At 46.3% G+C, this 20,064-nt stretch overlaps 1 protein-coding gene and 2 long non-coding RNA genes across 3 annotated transcripts in view; all 3 read right to left on the reverse strand.

Moving 5' to 3' along the window:
- LOC117560058 (next to BRCA1 gene 1 protein-like) overlaps positions 1–4,236 on the reverse strand; it is a 65,303-nt gene extending 61,067 nt beyond the window's left edge. Inside the window, 1 exon segment of the mRNA XM_034236808.1 lies at positions 4,026–4,236. Coding sequence (XP_034092699.1) covers positions 4,026–4,127 — 102 coding nt within the window. The 5' untranslated portion in view covers positions 4,128–4,236.
- Positions 4,237–15,567: 11,331 nt separating this feature from the next.
- Positions 15,568–19,658, reverse strand: LOC117560055. The gene is made up of 2 exons (XR_004571109.1): positions 19,385–19,658; positions 15,568–16,211 (listed from the first exon to the last, which is right to left on the reverse strand). It is a non-coding gene; the product is annotated as an uncharacterized LOC117560055 (long non-coding RNA).
- On the reverse strand, positions 18,845–19,331 carry LOC117560054. Its single transcript, XR_004571108.1, has 2 exons — positions 19,276–19,331; positions 18,845–19,185 (listed from the first exon to the last, which is right to left on the reverse strand). It is a non-coding gene; the product is annotated as an uncharacterized LOC117560054 (long non-coding RNA).
- Positions 19,659–20,064: the final 406 nt, after the last annotated feature.

Genomic DNA, 20,064 nt, shown 5'->3' on the forward strand with positions numbered 1-20,064 from the left:
CTCTTTTCTTTTTTTGCAGTGTATATATATTTAGCACATTTTAACATTATGATATGCTGACCTTTAACCTTTGTGTGCTGTTTGGGTCTGTGGGACCCGTTTTCAGTGTTTACTAAAATAACATGTATTGAATTTAATTATTTTAACATGCTTTATTTGGGAGTGGGCCTCACCTCCTCTAGGGTGGACCTCACATCCTCTAGGGGGGTCCTCACCTCCTCTAGGGGGGTCCTCACCTCCTCTAGGGGGGTCCTCACCTCCTCTAGGGGGGTCCTCACCTCCTCTAGGGGGGTCCGGGGGCATGCTTCCCCCGGGAAGATGTTTTTTTAAATGTTGAAGTGAAAAGCATCAATCTGGTGCACTTTGAGCCCAACATGAATGTATGGATACGGCTCTCAACACTCAGATGAAAGACAGCTGTATACTTTTCAATACTCCAAACATCTTTAGAATATGATCACAACCAATAACAAATCATTTATACTTGTTTATTCTTATCTTATGTTACCTAGTTAGCATTCTTTCTTTTTATTTATGCATATTTACTAATCACTCCCCTTTTAAACTGTTTTTTACTGTCCTATAGTACACATTGGAATGATTTCTTACTTTATTTTTTACAACTATATTAAATAGATAGGTGTACTCTCTCTCGCTCGCTGTCTCGCTCGCTCAGTCACAGAGGCTGTGTGCTCCTCCGTGGCGATGGTGGCTTGCGTTAAAAAATAATAATAAACATATTTGTAAAGTGGGGGGACACAAACGGGATTTCGAAAAGTGGGGGTGACATGTCCCCCAGGGGCGGCGGGTACTGTAGGCTAGGGAAGGCTAAGCCTTCCCAAATATTTGTGTAACTGCATCCTGGTAAAATAAAAATATAATGTCTTTGACATTAGCGCTGCTATGCAGCCACCTGTGCCCTGTACCACGAAGCCAGTTCAACAGACCCTGGATATGCTTGAGTTATCTTAACTAACCCTAACAAACAAGATCTCGCTAAACGGTCCTACGGCGCTGGTTATTAACTCGGTAAATCAAGCCAGGGTTTCTCTCTCCAGCTGAGAACGCGTTCACGTGAAAGGGGCGGGGTTAGCTACATTTGACCAATCACAAATAGGGACAAGTGTACTGACAGCGCAATATCATACTTCATTAATGAAAAGTAAACTAATATTAGACAAATATGAACTTTAAACATCCATGATGACTTAAACATATAATCCAGGATACAAGCCACAGAGTTGCACCTGCAAGGAGAATACAGAACAACTCGTTAAAAAATAAATAAACTACAGTGTTTGAAATCACTGCCCCGTCTAAGACACAAGTGGATCTGATTTTAATTACATTTGACTCAAGTGTTTCCTCAACTTAATGTGTTGCTTAAAATAATACTTCTGCATACAGTATGTGACACTGTAAGTGTTGCACGGCCAGATACGGCTCGAGAAGCTGACTCAGATAAGGAAATATATGATACATTATGATGTGATATGATCGATGATCTGATTGATGATGTGATATGAATGATAAGTGCGACACGTCGGCGTCTTCTCTGCATACGGCAGTTTAAACTGCATTTCCTTTATCCTGTAATATGACTTGAGAGATTTAAACTCCGCACACTGAGCTCTGATCGATCAGCAGGTGGTGCTTTCACTGAGTTGATCTCTTTTCTATAGATGCCGGAGGCGGGCAGCGTCAGGTAAAAAAAGTTATTTAGCCTTCCCAAACCTGAGCCTCACGTGCCGCCTATGATGTCCCCCCTGTCCCCAGTGGAAATTACGCCATGCGTGTGTGTGCGTCAAGTGCAATAAATATAATATGCAAGTTGCAACACACACACACACTAAAACTCTGCCCATCATGTGTTGTATAGGCTGGCATGACTAGGCTTTTTTCAATGGGGCTGATGTGTTGTGTAGATTCGGCGAGAAGGAAAATCACGGTCACACTCCTTATGAAGCGGTGAGGTGCTGCTCCACATTGCTTTTCTTCCCGACTGCAACGCTGGTCCCGCAAATCCAGCAAGAATGTGATTGGTCGATATTCATTGTGGGGGGTGGGGGGGTGTTATATATATATATAGAGTTGTAGTAAGTAGATTGAGATTTCGTTTATGCATAGGGTAGATTCTTTGAACTACATTTCCTTTTTTTTGGTCTGTATTTTTTACATTTTGGATTTGCTTGGCGAGCTACTTATTGAGGGCTTGCGAGCTACCGGTAGCTCGCGATCGACGTGTTAGAGACCCCTGTTCTATCTGATGCTGAAATTGGCCAATAATAAAACTTTTTGTTGTTATTTCTCAAGGACCATATACATGTAAGGGTTAGGGTTAGGGTTGTGTTGTCCATGGTGACTCAGCAGCCACAGACACACATTTAATCTAATCTGATCTCTAATCAGAAAAAAATTGCACTTTTGGTCAGATCTAAAAAGATGAAGTAAATACTAATCCTCTCCCATAGGATAGTAACAGTGTAATGTTTCATTGTTTTTAATCCTGGTCCTCTGCAGCGACCAACCAGTCAAGTGGAGTTAACAGCGTTCACCTTGGGCAGGACACTTAACCCCACATTGCTCCCATAGGCATGTCTACGGTCCTGAAGTGTTTGTAAGTCACCTTCAATAAAAGCGTCTGCTAAATGACATGTCATGTAAACTTTTCACCTCAAACAGTTACATATTGAAAAAGGTGTACAAAAAAATAACCTAAAAAACTAATGCATTCAGAAAAAACAAAACAACAACATGTATAAGAAACTCACAAAAATGTGAGAGAAAAAAAATGATAGTAAGTGAAAAACGTCTGACAAAATGCAAGCTGTCATCCTTTGAGTTGTGATTGAAAATACTTCCTACTTAGTACATTATTACTGTTATTAATCAGTCACTCTGTAGTCCTTGTGCGTTTATTGGGGTCAAATTGCATCTCTTTGTGGTTGCTCTGAGTCTCCTTGCAGTCATGCGTGAATATGAAAAGTCATGCTAATTATCCAGATGCATAATAATACCATTGCTTACTGCTGCTAATGATGAAGCATTGTTACATTAGTGAAATACTAAGCAGAGGAAATGTAGTATTCAGCATATCTGACGGGGGATATCATGTAATCAGAACTATTCCCCCAAACATTAAAAAAATAAATATCTACAAATATATATAAAAAGTCTATACAAATATCAGAAGAAATGTAAATTAATTTATAGAAAATGTGTGAAAAAGGAAGGATTATCTGTCACTGTAGTCATTTTACGTCTCTTCTTTGCATCTCTTTGTGGTTGCTTTGAGTCTCCTTTTAGACATGTATGAAGATATATATGAAGAGTCAGATGCGTAATAAAACCATTGCTAACTGTGCACTGCTGATGAATCAGGGATTTTAGTATTCGTATATCTTACAGGGGATGAGGGGAGGAGTTGTCTTTTTAATTAAAAGAGGATTTATTTTGTACTGATGGAGTCTGACAGCAAGTAAACACGGAGCTGCTGAGTTTGCATTAACAGAATATAAAAACAGGGACAGGTCAGGAACCAGGAAACATATAATAAAAATGATATAAATAGACTAATGCACGATGGGGTTAGGCCCACCTTCATAATGCATTAATCATATTCCAGTCCCTGATTGATCAGTGTCTGTGGCAGTGATGCTGTTGTGTAATGCACAACTCCATCACCTGTGTGTCCATGCCAGTCCACATACCTGACACTGAATACATGTTAAATGTGTGATGGTAAACAGTGTTACCATGACGACAGTTCACCATAATAACACTGTAAGGACTAGTGCATCCTCCCTGTCCTCTGTGATACTGGTCCCTGATGTCAGGGACACGCTGATATGCATGACGGTACTGCTACAGTGCTACATCTCTCTCATATGTGCAGCTGTTCCCTACACAGCGGTCACCATCCCAGGTGGTGTGAGTGTGTGAGGCTCGATGTGTGTGAGGCTCAAGCCTCGGTGTGTGTGAGGCTCGGTGTGTGTGACAGCGGCCCGGGCATCTCCCTCTCTTACCATGGCCTCCATCGACTCCCAGCTCTTGGTTTCGGATCCCGACAGGAGGAAATTTTTGGAATTTCCTCTGAAATTCACCTTCAGGTTGATGTAGAAGTCCATGTCTGCACCTTACCGCATATTACTCACGACGACACGGCCCAACGGAGGCTGCTCGGGGTAATCTCGCCCTGTCCGCTCCACCGTGACTGATCCGACGGGGGATGAGGCGTATTCTGTGTTTACATCAGTGTCCCGGCCACGCCCACCTTGCATCATGTGCCCGGAACTCAGAGCGACACTTTCGATGTCGAGCTTATTTATTTTGTATTAAAGAAAATGTAAGCTAATTATAATTAACAAAACTTTAATATAATCAACAACAAAAAATTAATAACAATACAAATACATAATAATAATACATGCTATGTATAGAGCAATTATCAAACTAAATTATTTGCATAAGAATAAAGAAAATAAACAAGAGAATAAACGATAAAACGCATGAAGTGAAACATGTCTTAATAAACAAGAAATTAATAATAATTATTATAATTGTATAGATGTTTTAACATAATAATAATACTATTTTTGATTTAAAGACGATATTTCAAGCCATGAGAACACTAGGGACATTTGTAGGATAATATATTTTTGTAAGAAGATATCATGATTTCAATTTGAGGAAAACAGCCCATATGTTATTCATATATTCATAAATGTGCTTCTGTTCCCACCAACTCTCTGAAGACCATTATAATTTAACTGTTGATGTAATTTGTAAATTTGCCGGTTTTTTCATGCTCAATTGTATGGGCACACTTTTGTATCGTAAGGGCGGGACATTTCTAAGCGGTTGACCAATTACAACAGAGCTGGCCAGCTAACCAATCAGAGCAGACTGGGCTCTGGTTTCAGACAGAGGGTGAAAATAGGTGCTGCAGCATAGGCAGTATGAGAACAATGAAGAGCTTTTTGAACATTAAAGCATGGAGACATGTCACAGTAGAGACACTAAATACTGATATGATCCTGAACATCAGCACAATAGGGCCCCTTTAAGTCTGCTATTTCAGGCACTTGTTTCCCATCGCATTCAAAATATGTTATTTATGCTATGTGAAATAATTTTGCCCTTTTATTTGCATGTGTTGCAATTATTCCTGTCACTAAAACAATCTGTTTTAGAGCCATTGCTATTTTGCTCTTCATTCAGCATTGAGGGATATCATTGGTCAGGTACCGCCATCTACTGGATTGTTTGTATATCTACACCCCCTCTTGGTCCCATCACCATGTCAAGTGGAAGATAGATAATGGTGGAATATATATAAACAGGGTTGAGACGGTTACTTTATAAATATATTCTCTTACAATTTTATAGTTAAAAAATGTAATTATCAACCTAATCTGAGTCTCACAACAGTAATATGACCTGATTTATTCCTACTACTTTTGGACCTCAATATCAACTGCAATGCAAATAAATATAAATTAAAGCGACGAGCGGGTCTTCGACAATCCGCGCAGGTCCGCTGTGGTCCGCATGTCGACGTCGCTCAGATGTTTTCCGGACTCGGCCGTTAGCAAACGTGGGAAATTTCAGGCCGATCGGACAATGTATGGGAGGTACAGCATTAACATAAACATCGTGTTGGATGGCGACGGCATATGATGACACACCATAATAGGCTTGGATGACTTGAGGTCTGCCTCGTTATCAAACTTGTGAAGTTTTGGGCCGTTCATGTTGGGCCGTTCATTTTCACTGCAGTTATGAGAAAAACCGTGTTTCATGGCGAGCATTGTGTTGCCATGGCAATGGCATTTGACGAAATCTCAAAAATGTGCACACGTGAAGTTTGACCAGTTTATGACCATTTTCATAGGAGTTATAGCAATATCGTGTTTAACGTTGAGGGATGCGGGGTTTTTTTTCCGGCTTTTGAGGAAAACTCACATGTGGCACATAGACATGTTGAGGTCCGGACCATTAACCATCATCTGAAGTCTGGCGCCGTTTGTACGATTTTCCTTTGAGTTGCGACAATATCGTGTTTTATGGCGAGTGATGAGTTTCCGTGGAAACGGCATATGATGAGACCTCAGATTTGGCATAGAGCTGTTGAGGCATGGACCGGTGATATACAACTGAAGTTTGGTGGACGATCTGACCGTGTCCATTGGAGTTACAGCGACATCGTGTTTTATGACGAGGGATGCGTTTGCATGGTAACGCCACATGATGAAACCTCAGATTTGATGTAGAGCTGTTCAGGGCCGCAGTGTTAACCATCATGTGATGTTTGGCGGCATTCAGAGTATGTCAGTTGGAGTTATGACATCATTGTGTTCCATGGCGAGGGATCTCCTAGCATCGAGCTAACGTGAAAATGGGCGCCGCTTAACGACTACGCCGTGCGGTGAACAATTACAATTTTGATAACTTTTCATGACTTGAGACGCTACCCGCCAAATTTGTTATACTGCAATAGGCTATTTAAAAAAACATGATATTAGATTTAAAAAAATAAATGTCTTTCTATTCATGTTTTTGTCAATTCGTAAATATGTATAATTCAGCCTACTTTCAGCTACAGAAACCATATTTCTATAAATATAAGTTTATATCTTTATAACTTCTCATTATGTTTACACATTAATTATTCCAGTTCATATTTCTATGTCTATATATTTTATGTCTTCTTCTTATGTATACACTTTTTCTACATCGATTTTTTTACATCTGCATACATACTTATTGTATATATGTATGTATGCAGATGTAAAAGTATTCATACCCCTTAACTTTGTTCACATGTTGTTATGTCCCAGCCATATTTCTAAATGGATTAAATTCATTTTTGTTCTCAATATCCCATACACAATACCCCATAATGACAAAGTGAAAACTTTTTTAAATAGTTTTTTGCAAACGTGTTAAAAATAATTAAATGAAATATCACAAGTACATAAGTATTCAAACCCTTTGCTTTGACACTGAAAATTGAGCTCAAGTGCATCCCGTTTCCACTGATCATCCTTGAAATGTTTCTGTGGGGGAAACTGGTATTTGGTAAGGTATTTGGCTGCAGGTCAGTTCTCATTCATAACACTCCGTTCGATGTCTCACTATGGGATGCGCCTCATCGCGGAGCAAACAGAAGCATCAATCTCATTACGCCAATCCTGATTGGCTGGAGATCTTGACGTCAGCGTCAGGGAAATCACCCCCTATAAGTAGCTTGCGCCACGACGCATGCTCCATTCAAACACCTCTTCTCGCTTCAGAGCACATCTCTATAGTAGCCGGACAAGCTTAACGGTCCACAGACTGAACCCAAATATAACCATTTCGGTCGACGGGCGCTCGCCGGCTACTCCTTCTGCTTCGCAAGAAGACGGTAATACTAACGCCAGTTAGTATTAAAATCGACCTCGCCGTTCTTTCCCCGGAAAGTAAGGTAAGGTTTTGATTTTTCTCAAGCTAGCTACGCACCCGTTGCTAGCTAGCTTCCCCTTACTACCGACACCACGGTAGCGAGGACGCTTTTATTTTTCTCTCTCACGGAGGAGAAAAGGATTAGAAGTATATTGACACACCAGTCAATATTCTTTGAGAACAAAGGACCCACACCGTCCCCTTTTTCTCCGGATTAAGGACGGGTTGGTAACACTTTTTCTCTCAACGACGTACCTGTTACGAGCGGGTCCTCTCCACGCCACGAGGCGAACAAGATGGACGCCTCTCCCCCTCACACCAGAGGAGTCAGGGACTCGAAGGCTCGGTCTTGCGGCTGCGGGTTAAAGATAGCAGGCACAGACTCACACCAGGTCTGCCCGTCCTGCCTCGGGCTGAAACACGCTTAGGAGGCTATCGACAACCCCGGCTCGTGCGGGCATTGCGCCCTTTTCATCCGAAAGAGCCTCCACCGACGGCTAGCACACCAAGCTAGCTTGTTGGAACAGGACTCCCTCATGTCCACTGATTCGCCGTTTGGCAATCAAGACACGGGGGCGTCTTCTGCAGAGACTGAGCCCCTCACTATGTCGGTCTGGGGCTCACTAACAGCGGCAGCTGCGGAACCGGGATCCCACGCCGTGTCAGGCCGGGACCCGGTGGCGGCAAGAGACGCGGGAACGGAGCCCCACGCCTCACCAGGCGGGAGCTCCCGGCGAGACCTCACCATGGTCTCACCCGCGGGGAATGTCCTGGAATTAGACTACATGGGGGACAAAGAGGACGCCTCTGAGTCCCTCCTGTCTGATTCGGATGAGCAAGAAGAATATATCTTCATGTCATCGGCTCAAACGGCAAAGCCGGGAGCGATGGCTGCTCTCCCGGGCGATAGCACACCAGCTTCGCCCTGTCTGAGCAGGGACCTGCAGGCCGCGTGTCAGCGCGCTGCGTCCAGGCTAGACATCCCGTGGCCCGAAAGGGCCAAGGAGACCGCCAGGTCCCGTTACGAGGGGAAACATTCTCCCCAAGCAACGAGGACAAGGAGGCAACTCCTCCCGGTCTTCCCGGAGATGTTGGATGAGGTGTCGGTCTCGTGGAGGGACCGACCCTTTACCAACAAGGCCCCAATCCAGGGTGCCTCCTCCCTAGACTGCGACGGTATGGAGAGGCTCGGCCTGCTCCGCATACCGCCGATGGAACTGCTGGTGGCAACCCACCTCCTATCGAGGATGGGCCCGTCACCAAGCAGGAACCCAACGCTGCCAGCGAAGGTGGACCGTTTCCAGTCAACCATGACGGAACGGTCCTACAGAGCCGCAGCGTTGTCCGCCAGGGCTCTGAACGTTTCCTCACTGCTAATCGCATACCAAGCGGAGCTCTGTGAGGATATGTCGAGTAATCCTGGACTGGCCATTCTGGACGAGTTGGCCGCGGTCACAGACATTTGTCTCCGTGTCCAACGCTGCGCCGTCCAGGCCACGGGCAAAACAATGGGGATCATGGTGGTGCAGGAAAGAGCTAGATGGCTCAACCTCACCAATCTCCCAGACCGGGAAAAGGAGGATGTGCTTGACATGCCCATCGTTCCCGAGGGGATTTTCGGCTCCGCTCTTGCCTCCATGCAAAGCAGATGCGAGTCAAAAAAGAAGGAGGACGAGGCCCTCCACCTCTGCCTCCCTCGAAGGGCCCAGCCGCTGCCTTCGCAGCGGCAGCCCTTCGTCCAAGCTGCGAACCCTGCTCGGTTAAAAATACCGAAAGCGCAGAGGTCGCAGTCCGCCCCGAGTCCCCAGCCCAGGCAGGGGACGAGGGCGAGCTGGCCTAGAAAATCTCCGGTTCCGGCTGCAGCCCAGGCGCAGCCAACCCAGAATTTCGGCCAGCAGTCGAGGAAGAAGAAGCGAGCGGCGCGACAGCCCCTCCTTCTCCCCTCTGTGACAGAGCTGGAAGTCTACGGTTCCCCAGCTCTAAATGTGTTCCCGCCGCCTCGAGAGATGCCTCAACACCATCCTCAAGTCCGCATAAACACATGTCACACACTTATTGATTTTTCTGTCACAAATCATTTTCCGCTGACGCATCTAGGCTTCGAGCCAAGGGCGCAGCTCGGAAAAATGAAAAGAAAAACAATAAACAGCCCGTCAACTGTTCCCCTTCTGAGAGCAGCTACGGCATCTCTCAAAAGGCGGATTACAGGTGGGTCTGTGAAGGCACCACCGTCACGCGCATGCGCAGTGCCGGCTGCGGTTTTTAAAAGCACCACCGCCACGTGCATGCGCAGTGCCGGCTGGGGTCGTGAAGGCACCACCGTCATGCGCATGCGCAGTGTCGGTGGGGATTGTCGAAAGGGGGCACCACTGTGTTCAGACACTAGAGGGCCCCATAACACAACAAATATAGACTCAGAGGGGAAGAGATCTCCACTGGCTCTAAGGAGCATGCAGTGGAAGATGCTCACATCATCTGCTTGGGTTTTCAAGACAGTAACACGGGGCTACAGACTCCAATTCGCTGTCACCCCCCCTCGCTTCTCGGGCATTCTGCATTCGCAGGCCCGAGGAGAGTCAGCCCATATTCTGGAGAAAGAGATTCTCTCTCTCCTAGAAAAGAGGGCTATATCTATTGTACCCGCCGAGCAGAGTCAGGGCGGCTTCTATTCCAAGTACTCCCTCGTTCCCAAACGGGGAGGGAACGGAATTCGGCCAATACTTGATTTGAGGGCTCTGAACAAATATCTAAGAAGATATAAGTTCAGAATGCTCACTCACACATCTCTGCTGCGGCTCGTGCGACAAGACGACTGGTTTACATCAGTCGACCTGAAAGATGCGTAATTTCACATCCCAGTATATTACCCACACAGGAAATATCTGAGATTCGCATTTCAGGGGATCTGTTATGAATACAGAGTACTCCCCTTCAGTCTGTCTCTCAGTCCAAGGGTGTTTGTACGATGTACGGAAGCCGCGATAGCCCCGTTAAGACAACAGGGTATTCGCCTGGCGACCTACCTGGACAACTGGCTGCTTCTCGCACAGTCGGAGCAGGAGGCTGTTACGCAGACGAATGTCCTCGTAAAGCACCTGCTCAACCTGGGTTTCATAATAAACACAGAGAAGAGCATGTTGTGCCCCGCGCAGACTATACTCTTCCTGGGTTTACACCTGAACTCGGTGCCCTTTTCAGCTTGCTTGTCAGCGGATAGAGTGAAAGCTTTCAGAGCTTGTCTCGCTCTTTTCCAGCTGCGCAAACATGTTCTCTTCAGATCATGCCTGCGATTGCTGGGGCTCATGGCATCAGCCATCCTGGTCGTACGACTGGGACGCTTACACATGAGGGAGTTTCAGCGCTGGGTGGCCGCCCTAAAACTAAACTAAAGTGATGGTTACTGTGAAATGCGTAATGGCACTGCGCCACTGGCTGCACCCGACTTTTCTAGTACGAGGTGTGCCTATGGGTGCTGTCCTTTCACGGAAAGTGGTCACCACGGACGCATGTCTGACAGGTTGGGGAGGTATTTATGATGGTCGCCCGGTGAGGGGTCTCTGGAGCAGAGACCTCCAGCGGGCGCACATAAATTACCTGGAGCTTTTAGCGGTGTTTCTCACCCTAAAACGCTTTCTGCCTTTCCTCAGGGGACATCACGTCCTCGTGAGGACAGACAATACGACCACAATATCGTATATTAACCGCCAAGGGGGTTTGCGTTCTCTCCAGTTACACACACTGGCGCGCAAACTTATCCTATGGAGCGGTAGGCGTCTCCTCTCTCTGAGAGCGACGCACGTACCGGGAGTGAGGAACCTCGGGGCAGATCTACTGTCCAGAGGTATACCACTTTATGCAGACTGGACTCTACATCCAAGGATTGTGAGTCAGCTGTGGGTGCGTTACGGCAGAGCCGCGGTGGATCTGTTCGCATCGAAAGACAATGCTCAGTGTCAGCTGTTCTTTTCGATGCGCGATCTAAATGCACCGTTAGGCGTGGATGCACTCGCGCACAATTGGCCCCCGGGGCTTCTGTACGCGTTCCCACCCCTGGCTCTGATACCCCCAACTCTGGCCAGAGTGAGAGAGCAACGCCACACACTTATCCTGATAGCTCCGCACTGGCCAGCTATGTACTGGCTAGCGGAGATATATCAGCTGCTGTGCGGTCAGCCATGGCAGCTCCCACTACGCAGGGACATACTATCCCAAGCGGGGGGGGGCGATCTTTCACCCACACCCAGAGCGCTTGGCTCTATGGGCCTGGCCCGTGAGTGGTACAATCTAAATACAGTGTGACATGACGCTGACCCTGGCAGCTGCCAAGCGAGCCAGTGGCACTCATGCACTATCTGTACAGTTTTCATGCACTCAGTTTGCCCCAGGGCAAACAGAGTGTGGTTGAAGCCTGACCCTACCTTTATCTTAAGGCGGTCGGTTCGGGTACCACATTTGACATTAAGGCATCCTCCCCGCCACTGTATTCCTCCGGGGAACAGCGGCCGGATTTGCCGTGTCCAGCCCGTGCTTCACGCACGTACAGGGACAAATCAAGGGTGCTTTGTCATAATGACCAACCCCTTGTGTCCTGGGCTAACCCTTATAAGGGCAAGCCTGTTACTAAGCAACGGCTCTCCCACTGGTCTGTGGAAGCAATTGCTTTGGGGCTCATACGAGTCAGAGTTCGCAGGCACCCTCGGGTCCGCGAGCTCTTTCGACTCAGAGTCTGGCTGCATTCTGGACTCTGTCCAGGATGTCTCCCATCAAAGACATTGGTGCAGCGGCGAGCTGGTCCTCGCCGCTCACTTTTGTCTGCCTCCTAACAGGCTGGACGTTCTGCTCCCAGTGTGACTCAAGCAGTGCTGGGCACCTGGTTGAGTCAGAGCTCTACCTGTTAAGTTCTGGTTGGTTTGGTGATTTTCGAGATAAGCTCGTCTGGCAATACGGGAGCTACAATTTCCCATAGTGAGACATCGAACGGAGTGTTATGAATGAGAACTATAGGTTACTTACGTAACCCCAGTTCTCAGAGTAACATGAAGTGAGATGTCTCACCAGACGGCCCTCCTTGCTATGGTGAAGCGAGAAGAGGTGCTTATTTTGAATGGTGCATGCGTTGTGGCGCAAGCTACTTATAGGGGGTGATTTCCCTGACGCTGACGTCAAGATCTCCAGCAAATTAGGATTGGCGTAATGAGATTGATGCTTCTGTTTGCTCCGCGATGAGGCGCATCCCATAGTGAGACATCTCACTTCATGTTACTCTGAGAACTGGGGTTACGTAAGTAACCTATAGTTTTTGCTCAACCGCTAATGTCGCGGTTTTTGCGGGGGGTCAGGAGGCTGCGCCCAGTAGTGCGCGCCTCCGCCCCGCAGTGGGACCTGCCGCTGGTGCTCGAGGCTCTGGTCACAGGACCATTTGAGCCTCTGGAGCTCTCCTCTGTGAAAGCACTTTCGTGGAAGACAGCATTGCTACTTGCCTTAACGTCAGCCAAAATAGTGTTTGAGTTAACCGCTTTATCGTGGCACCCGAGTTGTTTAATAATCCGGGGTGACCAGAGCGGGGCGACACTCAGACCGAACCCCTCCTTTGTGCCCAAGAGCCTAAGGAGTGCGTTCAGGTCGAGGGCTATTCAGTTGGGGGGTTTTAAACTCCACCCCATAGTGGGGTGAGGGAGGCTAAATTACACCTCCTCTGCCCGGTGCGTGCGCTGGCATGTTATGCGGAGCACACGGCTGCCCTTAAGGCCGCTACACACCAACCTGACACCAAGAACGCGTACCGAAAGCGTCCCGACTTTTACGTCCGCTACGTCGCCTGCATCGGCTACGCCGCCCGCCTACGAACACACCGCAAAGACTTCAGTTGACGAGTGGCAATAACTGTCCTTACCAGCAGGCAGCGGTAGTGTGTATTCGTCATTCAAAAGAGGCAACAACCGGAAGACAGACTATACACCGAGAGAAGAAGAACAGGCTGCGTGATATAAACAAACAACAAATAGCGTCTGGGTTCCATTTGCACTCTCTCTCGTCAATCGAAAACATGTAAACATAAAAAAGAAACTCTTGCGTCCAGGTGAGATGAAAATGAAAAAGATTAACCGTCTGTGTGTGCCTTCTTAATCGTTTGTTTTGGTCCCTCACTTCCGCTTCGCTTCTCGCTAAGCTGAACAGCCAATCAGAGTGATTTCTTCGTCCCGACTTTCTCTGACCTCCCGCGGCCGATTCAACATGTTGAATTGGCCGCGGGAGGTGTGAAAATGTGTCGTAAAGAGACGACGGTGCGGGACACACCAACCTGAGTAGGGTGCCGCGAATGCCCGACTGCCTTTGACAGCCTCTGACTCCCAAAATCGGGCTGGTGTGTAGCGGCCTTTAGACGCACTGAACAGCTGTTTGTGTGCTTCGGGGGTGGGGTAATTGGAAAAGCTCTGTCCAAGAAACGTGCAGTGCTGCATACACATGGCTGAGTCAGCGATAACTTTCGAGGGGTGGAGGTATACCGTATGCCCATTACTTTGAGTTCGTCCGAAGAATAGACAGGAATGTGACGGTGAGGTGCAAACTGTGTCCAGGCCAGAAGCTGTTATCCACTGCTGGAAACACCACGTCAAACCTCAACACACACCTGCAAAGAACACATGCTAAGGTGAAGCTAACGCACACGCTATTTGTTGTTTGTTTATATCACGTAGTCTGTTCTTCTTCTCTGTCTTCCGGTTGTTGCCTGTTTTGAATGGAGTTATTGCCACTCACGCATGCGCAGTTCGTACGTGCTCGACGAGTAAAGTAATGAGTAAAGTAACGAGTAAAGTAACAAGTTACTTTATGTAGAGAGTAACGAAGTAGTGTAATATTACTTTTTTTTTAAAGTAATATGTAATATATTAAAAAAAATTAGTAACGACCCCATCTCTTATTGCACATGCCTACGGACAGGCGGGGAGAGCCGTCCCCACGGGGTTCCGTGCATACTCTACACGAGCCATGGCTGTGTTAACAGCCTTATTAACGGCGTGAGTGTGGAGGACATATGCACGGCGGCATCTTGGTCAACGCCAGGCCCCTTCATTACGTTTTATGTCTGGCTCCTTTTCATCATCTGTGCTTGCTGGGGCAACACAGAACTGGTGAGGAGGGAGAGGGGGGCTGTGGGTCAGTGGGCATCTGACCCCCTCCCCGGACGTAATGTGCTTACGTTACCTGGTCCCCCGGTTGCAGGCTAAGAGATCAGTCTATAAAAGCTCCGGCTATCGACCAATGAAATCTCTGTGAAAATGACGTTGCCATTTGTGAATGACACTGTGGAGCTCGGAGCTCAGATTGTGAGAGGCGCTCTCAGGCGGGAGAGGATTTTTTGGGAAAGATTAAACCCTTTGGCTTTCTCCGAAGAGTATTTGTATGAAATATACAGGTTCTCTTCAGAAGGACTGACTTATCTGTGTCAGCTCCTCGAGCCATATATTGCTAATGCCACATATCGGAGTTGTGTCCTTACAGTGCCACATGACGGCATAGTTATTCCTATGACGTACACTGTTGTATAATAAATACAGCCTACTATTTCATAGGGTTGCCCAGGGTGCTTGGCTGTATCGACTGCACACACATACCGATCTCTGCGTCCCTGGGAGAAAATGAAGGCGACTATGTGAATCGCAAATCATTCCACAGCCTCAACATTCAGGTAAATCTTGCACATTCACTAGAACACACATTGAAGTCTGGGTGTCTCATCACCAGCCTTGAGGCAAAGTGGCCTGGGTCAGTCCATGACTCGAGGATCTTCTCTGAGTCTTCACTGTGTCACAAACTCGAGCAGGGTATGGCAACTGTACATTCTTATTGTTTTGTGCTTCTTAAACTGCCTTTTGTGTATTGTGGGGTATCTATATTACTTTGTAAGAGTAAACCCCATCTCGGTTCAAATATACCAAAACCCAGTGAACAAAGATAACAGGACTCATGTTTCCAGTTTACTTGCTGCAAGGAGAATCAGCGAGTGACATGTCATGTCAACTCCTTAACCAACTGCCAGCTAGGAGAATCGGCCCTCAGCTAGGAGAACCAACTCTCAGCTAGGAGAACCAACTCTCTAACCGACTCCCACTCGCCTCCTCTCAGTGCAGTCCTTTTATTTCAACAATACAGTAACATGAGACAATCATGTGGTCTTGACCAACGCCTTATTTGTTCGTGTGGATCTTGTGTCTCTCAGTCATGTGAATCTGTGTGTGTGTGTATGTGTGTCATTTTAAACAGACTATGCTTTGTTCCTCCATCAACACATTTTGTAACACAGCAAATGAGAATACATTATGAAAACACAGTTTATGAAAACACATTTTTATCCTTCAATAAACTCTAACATTCCCTCCTGTTTTTCATAATTACTAGCTGGTTACAGTGTCTTTATAGTCATTAGCGTCAGACCCAGCAGGGTCACTACACACAACACCTTTCCCAACAAAGTCTAGTTGTGATAGTGGTTCTGTTGTTTTCTTCACCGGGGTTGAGACCAGTATTTCCTAATGAAACACCGCCCTTTGTAGCCGGACTTCCACCACTTATCCGTCGTTAAGTTGGAGAGGTATTATCTTTTTGCAGTGGCTCTGATGTATCCACGTAGTTCTTTCGGCGATTTTTAGTGCAGTCGGTGTTGTCAGCAGTACCGTGTAGGGACCGTCCCACCGTGGACAGTGCCAATGCTTCCTCTTAATCACTTTCACGAGGACCTGGTCACCAGTCTGCACTCGAGTGTCCTGCAAGGGAGTAGAAATGTCTGGCAGGTTATTTGTTCGAGCTATCTCATTACTTCTGAAGAGTCTGCTCATCCATTCAGCTAATGTAGTCTCTGCCTCAGCATCATCCTCCTCCCTCACCTCGTCTGTGATTGGTAATCTGAATTGCCTTCCTGTTATGATCTCAAAGGGAGACAACCCTTTTGCCGTGGGTGTGATTCTCATGCATGTTTCTACTTTCCTCTCTGTGGTCGCTCATTGCCTTGAGCATTGTGTCTGCAACATACTACACAGGCTCTACAAAAGTTTTTAGAAAATGTAATGTAGTTGTATGTATGAAAGTGTTAATTTATTATTGTCACCATCCCCTCCTGTTGACACATGGCACGGCCCATGACTCAAATGAGCTGCTGTTTTGTAGAGACTAACAGGGAGTACTATCTTGTTGTTTATTCTGAATGTTCCCTCAGGGTCTGTGGTTAGTTTTTGGTCTAACATGTACAGGTTTTGCGTTCACCATGCGACCTACATCACATTTTCCTTGTGACCATACGCATGGCGGCACCGTTTTCAGGACCTCTAAGGCCTCTTCACTTAGCATACATCATTGTTGTTCAGGGTCGTCTAGGTGGGCGCGTGGTGTCATCACTAGGGTAAACCCTAGAGTTTGCGCTTTAACCCGCCTCCAGTTTGCCAACCGTTTTTGTCATCTGTCCATTTTGTTATCCTGTTACCTCTAGCCACTAATAAACCTAAGTCTCTCCATGAAGTCCCTGGGCCCCTAGCTACTGATATGTGTGGCGTGGAACCTGGTTCCATTATCAAGGCAGTGGTTGATGGGACCCTAGCGTCAATTACAACATCCCCGTGTTGGTTTGCATACATCGAGTGGAACACTACCCTCTGTGGTGTCAGTCGATGCACGAGCACATCATAGTCTTTGTCTGGACCAGGGGTGTTCTTGTACTTTAGTGTAACGTGCAATGCGTCAGGTTTCATTACTTCTTGGCCATGTTGTGGGGTGAATAGTGTTAACAGGTGTTCACCTGTGTTTGTCACGTCAGGTTGTGGCATGTCTAGTGACCAGTAGTAGTTGGGGGTGTTTATGGATTTTTGAAGGAAGACCTGGTCTTCCACCTTTTCTCCGGGCCCTACTGCTCGCATTCCCCCTTTGACTGGTACTACACTGATTTTTAACATTTCCATGCCGTCTCTCCCTAGCAAATTGACAGGGCAGTTTGAGATGAACACAAATTTAAGGGATGCCTGGAGGCCTGACCTTCTATCTTCCATAAAAAGTGGCTTTGAAATCGACCTCTGATTTATGTGTCCATTTGCTGATTTTACAAACATAGTGCCAGTTGGTGGCCACATTCTTTGGACTTCTTTGTTCACTACTGATGAGTCTGCACCGCTGTCACATAAGAATTCTAATTTTTCCCCATTTATTTCGATTGTCCTGGTAGGTTTAATACTGTTGTCTGACAGATTCAGTAATACTTCAGAAAGGTCAATGTGATGTGTGTGGACGTCCTCTTCTTCCTTTTCTACGTCTAGTCAGTTGTCATAACTATGTAGGTTATGTGAAGGGGGGGGGGGCCATGTCTTTCGTCTTTGTACTGTCCCTTTTGTCCCCCTTCTTTGTTCTGTGGTATCTGTTCCTCACAGTCCCTCGCCATGTGCCCCTCCTTTCCGCACCTGTAGCAGAGGAATTTTCCTTCTGCGTTTCTGCCTCCTCCTCTGCCTCTGCCTGTTCCTCTACCATTCCCTCGTCCTCTGTTAAACCCGCCTCTCCCCTGTCCTGGTCCCACAAAGAAAATCTGATTTTCTTCCCCATCTTCTCCTATGAAGAAAGCTGATGCTGACGCTTTCTTATGTATTTTTTTCTTTGATCTGGGTTGCTGCATGTTGTCCTTATATCTAGTAGATATATTTTTACTTCATGTTTTACTCACAAAACAATATAACATTCTTCAGACTAGTAGTTCACTTTATATAAGTTGTACTCTCTCTGAACTCTTCAAAACATCTACTTCTCCTGTCTCTCTCTCTCTGTGCCCTGCAGCTGCTCCTGCACAAGCTTCTCTCATCAATCACCTCTCTGTGTTTAGCCAACAGTGTGCTTTTAGCCTCGTGCAGCACCTCTGTCATGTTTAAACATGAACAGATCCCTCCTGTTTACTTACACTTTCTTCATAAACACAATTAATGTCTACTAATGATATTACAAAAACTACCTAATGACAAATACCACAAAATTCACAATGCAATGCAATAGTAACAATCAGTTCTCAAAACTTCTCATGAAAACCACAATGTGACGTAACTGCATCCCACAAAAACTATGCTAAAAATGACAAATTATAGTTTCTTATTTATTTAAATATCTACGACACATTGATCTATTAATTTTCAATGTTATTCACTCCAACTTCAGACCAGTCGTTGATTATTCACTCCTTGTTTTAAATTCAATGCTCAGCAGCCATTTTTGAGGCATTTTGAGAAGAAGCACAAGCAGTCATACTGCTGCTTCAGCAATTAGAGGAAAGCTGTGAAGAAAAAAGGAGGGCTTTCTTTTTATTCTTTGTTCCTGCGCTTTGTGTTCTTCCACTATCGCTCTCAATTTGTCGCTTAATTCTCTTACTGCTTGGTGTTCCTACTGGACAACGTGCCGGTCAGAACCTAATTCCTAATTCACCACTAGTGTACTTCAACAGACCACAGAGTTTTTGTTATCACCGTTAGGTTTCCACTCTGTGCGCTGATTCCACTTGGTGACACTTTTACACACTGCTTTCACTCAATCATTCATAAGTGTACCCAAAGGCACGTCGATCCTCCTCCTAGGCGGAGTAGCCTTTCTCTATCAACGTTTTATCAACCTCCTTAACGGCGGAGTAGCCTTTCTCTATCAACGTTTTATCAACCTCCTTAACGGCGGAGAAACCTTTCTCAATCAACGTTTTATCAACCTCCTTAACGGCGGAGAAACCTTTCTCAATCAACGTTTTATCAACCTCGTTAACGGCGGAGAAACCTTTCTCAATCAACGTTTTATCAACCTCCTTAACGGCGGAGAAACCTTTCTCATAAGTGTACCCAAAGACACGTCAATCCTCCTTAAATGGCGGAGAAGCCTTCTCTACCTCCTTAAATGGTGGAGAAACCATGTATATCAACTTTTATCTTACCCGTTATCTGTGGTCACTGGTCCGGTTGGATTCCGTCAATCGTGCCGAGGATGAGGGAGGTTGGACATATAAGCACCGGCCCGGCCACGAATTCTGCGTCCCGGGTCTTTCTCGGGGTCGGCTGATGATCCCGGCTGTCGACAGACTTGCGGCGTGTCTTTTCCCTCCTCCTTCCCGTCACGATGTATTGGAATCCGGCTCGAAGGACCAATTAATGTGGGGTATCTATATTACTTTGTAAGAGTAAACCCCATCTCGGTTCAAATATACCAAAACCCAGTGAACAAAGATAACAGGACTCATGTTTCCAGTTTACTTGCTGCAAGGAGAATCAGCGAGGGACATGTCATGTCAACTCCTTAACCAACTCCCAGCTAGGAGAATCGGCGAGTGACATATGCCATGTCCACTCCTTAACCAACTCCCAGCTAGGAGAATCGGCCCTCAGCTAGGAGAACCAACTCTCAGCTAGGAGAACCAACTCTCTAACCGACTCCCACTCGCCTCCTCTCAGTGCAGTCCTTTTATTTCAACAATACAGTAACATGAGACAATCATGTGGTCTTGACCAACGCCTTATTTGTTCGTGTGGATCTTGTGTCTCTCAGTCATGTGAATCTGTGTGTGTGTGTATGTGTGTCATTTTAAACAGACTATGCTTTGTTCCTCCATCAACACAT

The sequence above is a fragment of the Gymnodraco acuticeps genome, unplaced genomic scaffold (assembly GCF_902827175.1).
Source record: "Gymnodraco acuticeps unplaced genomic scaffold, fGymAcu1.1, whole genome shotgun sequence".
Lineage (NCBI taxonomy): Eukaryota > Metazoa > Chordata > Actinopteri > Perciformes > Bathydraconidae > Gymnodraco > Gymnodraco acuticeps.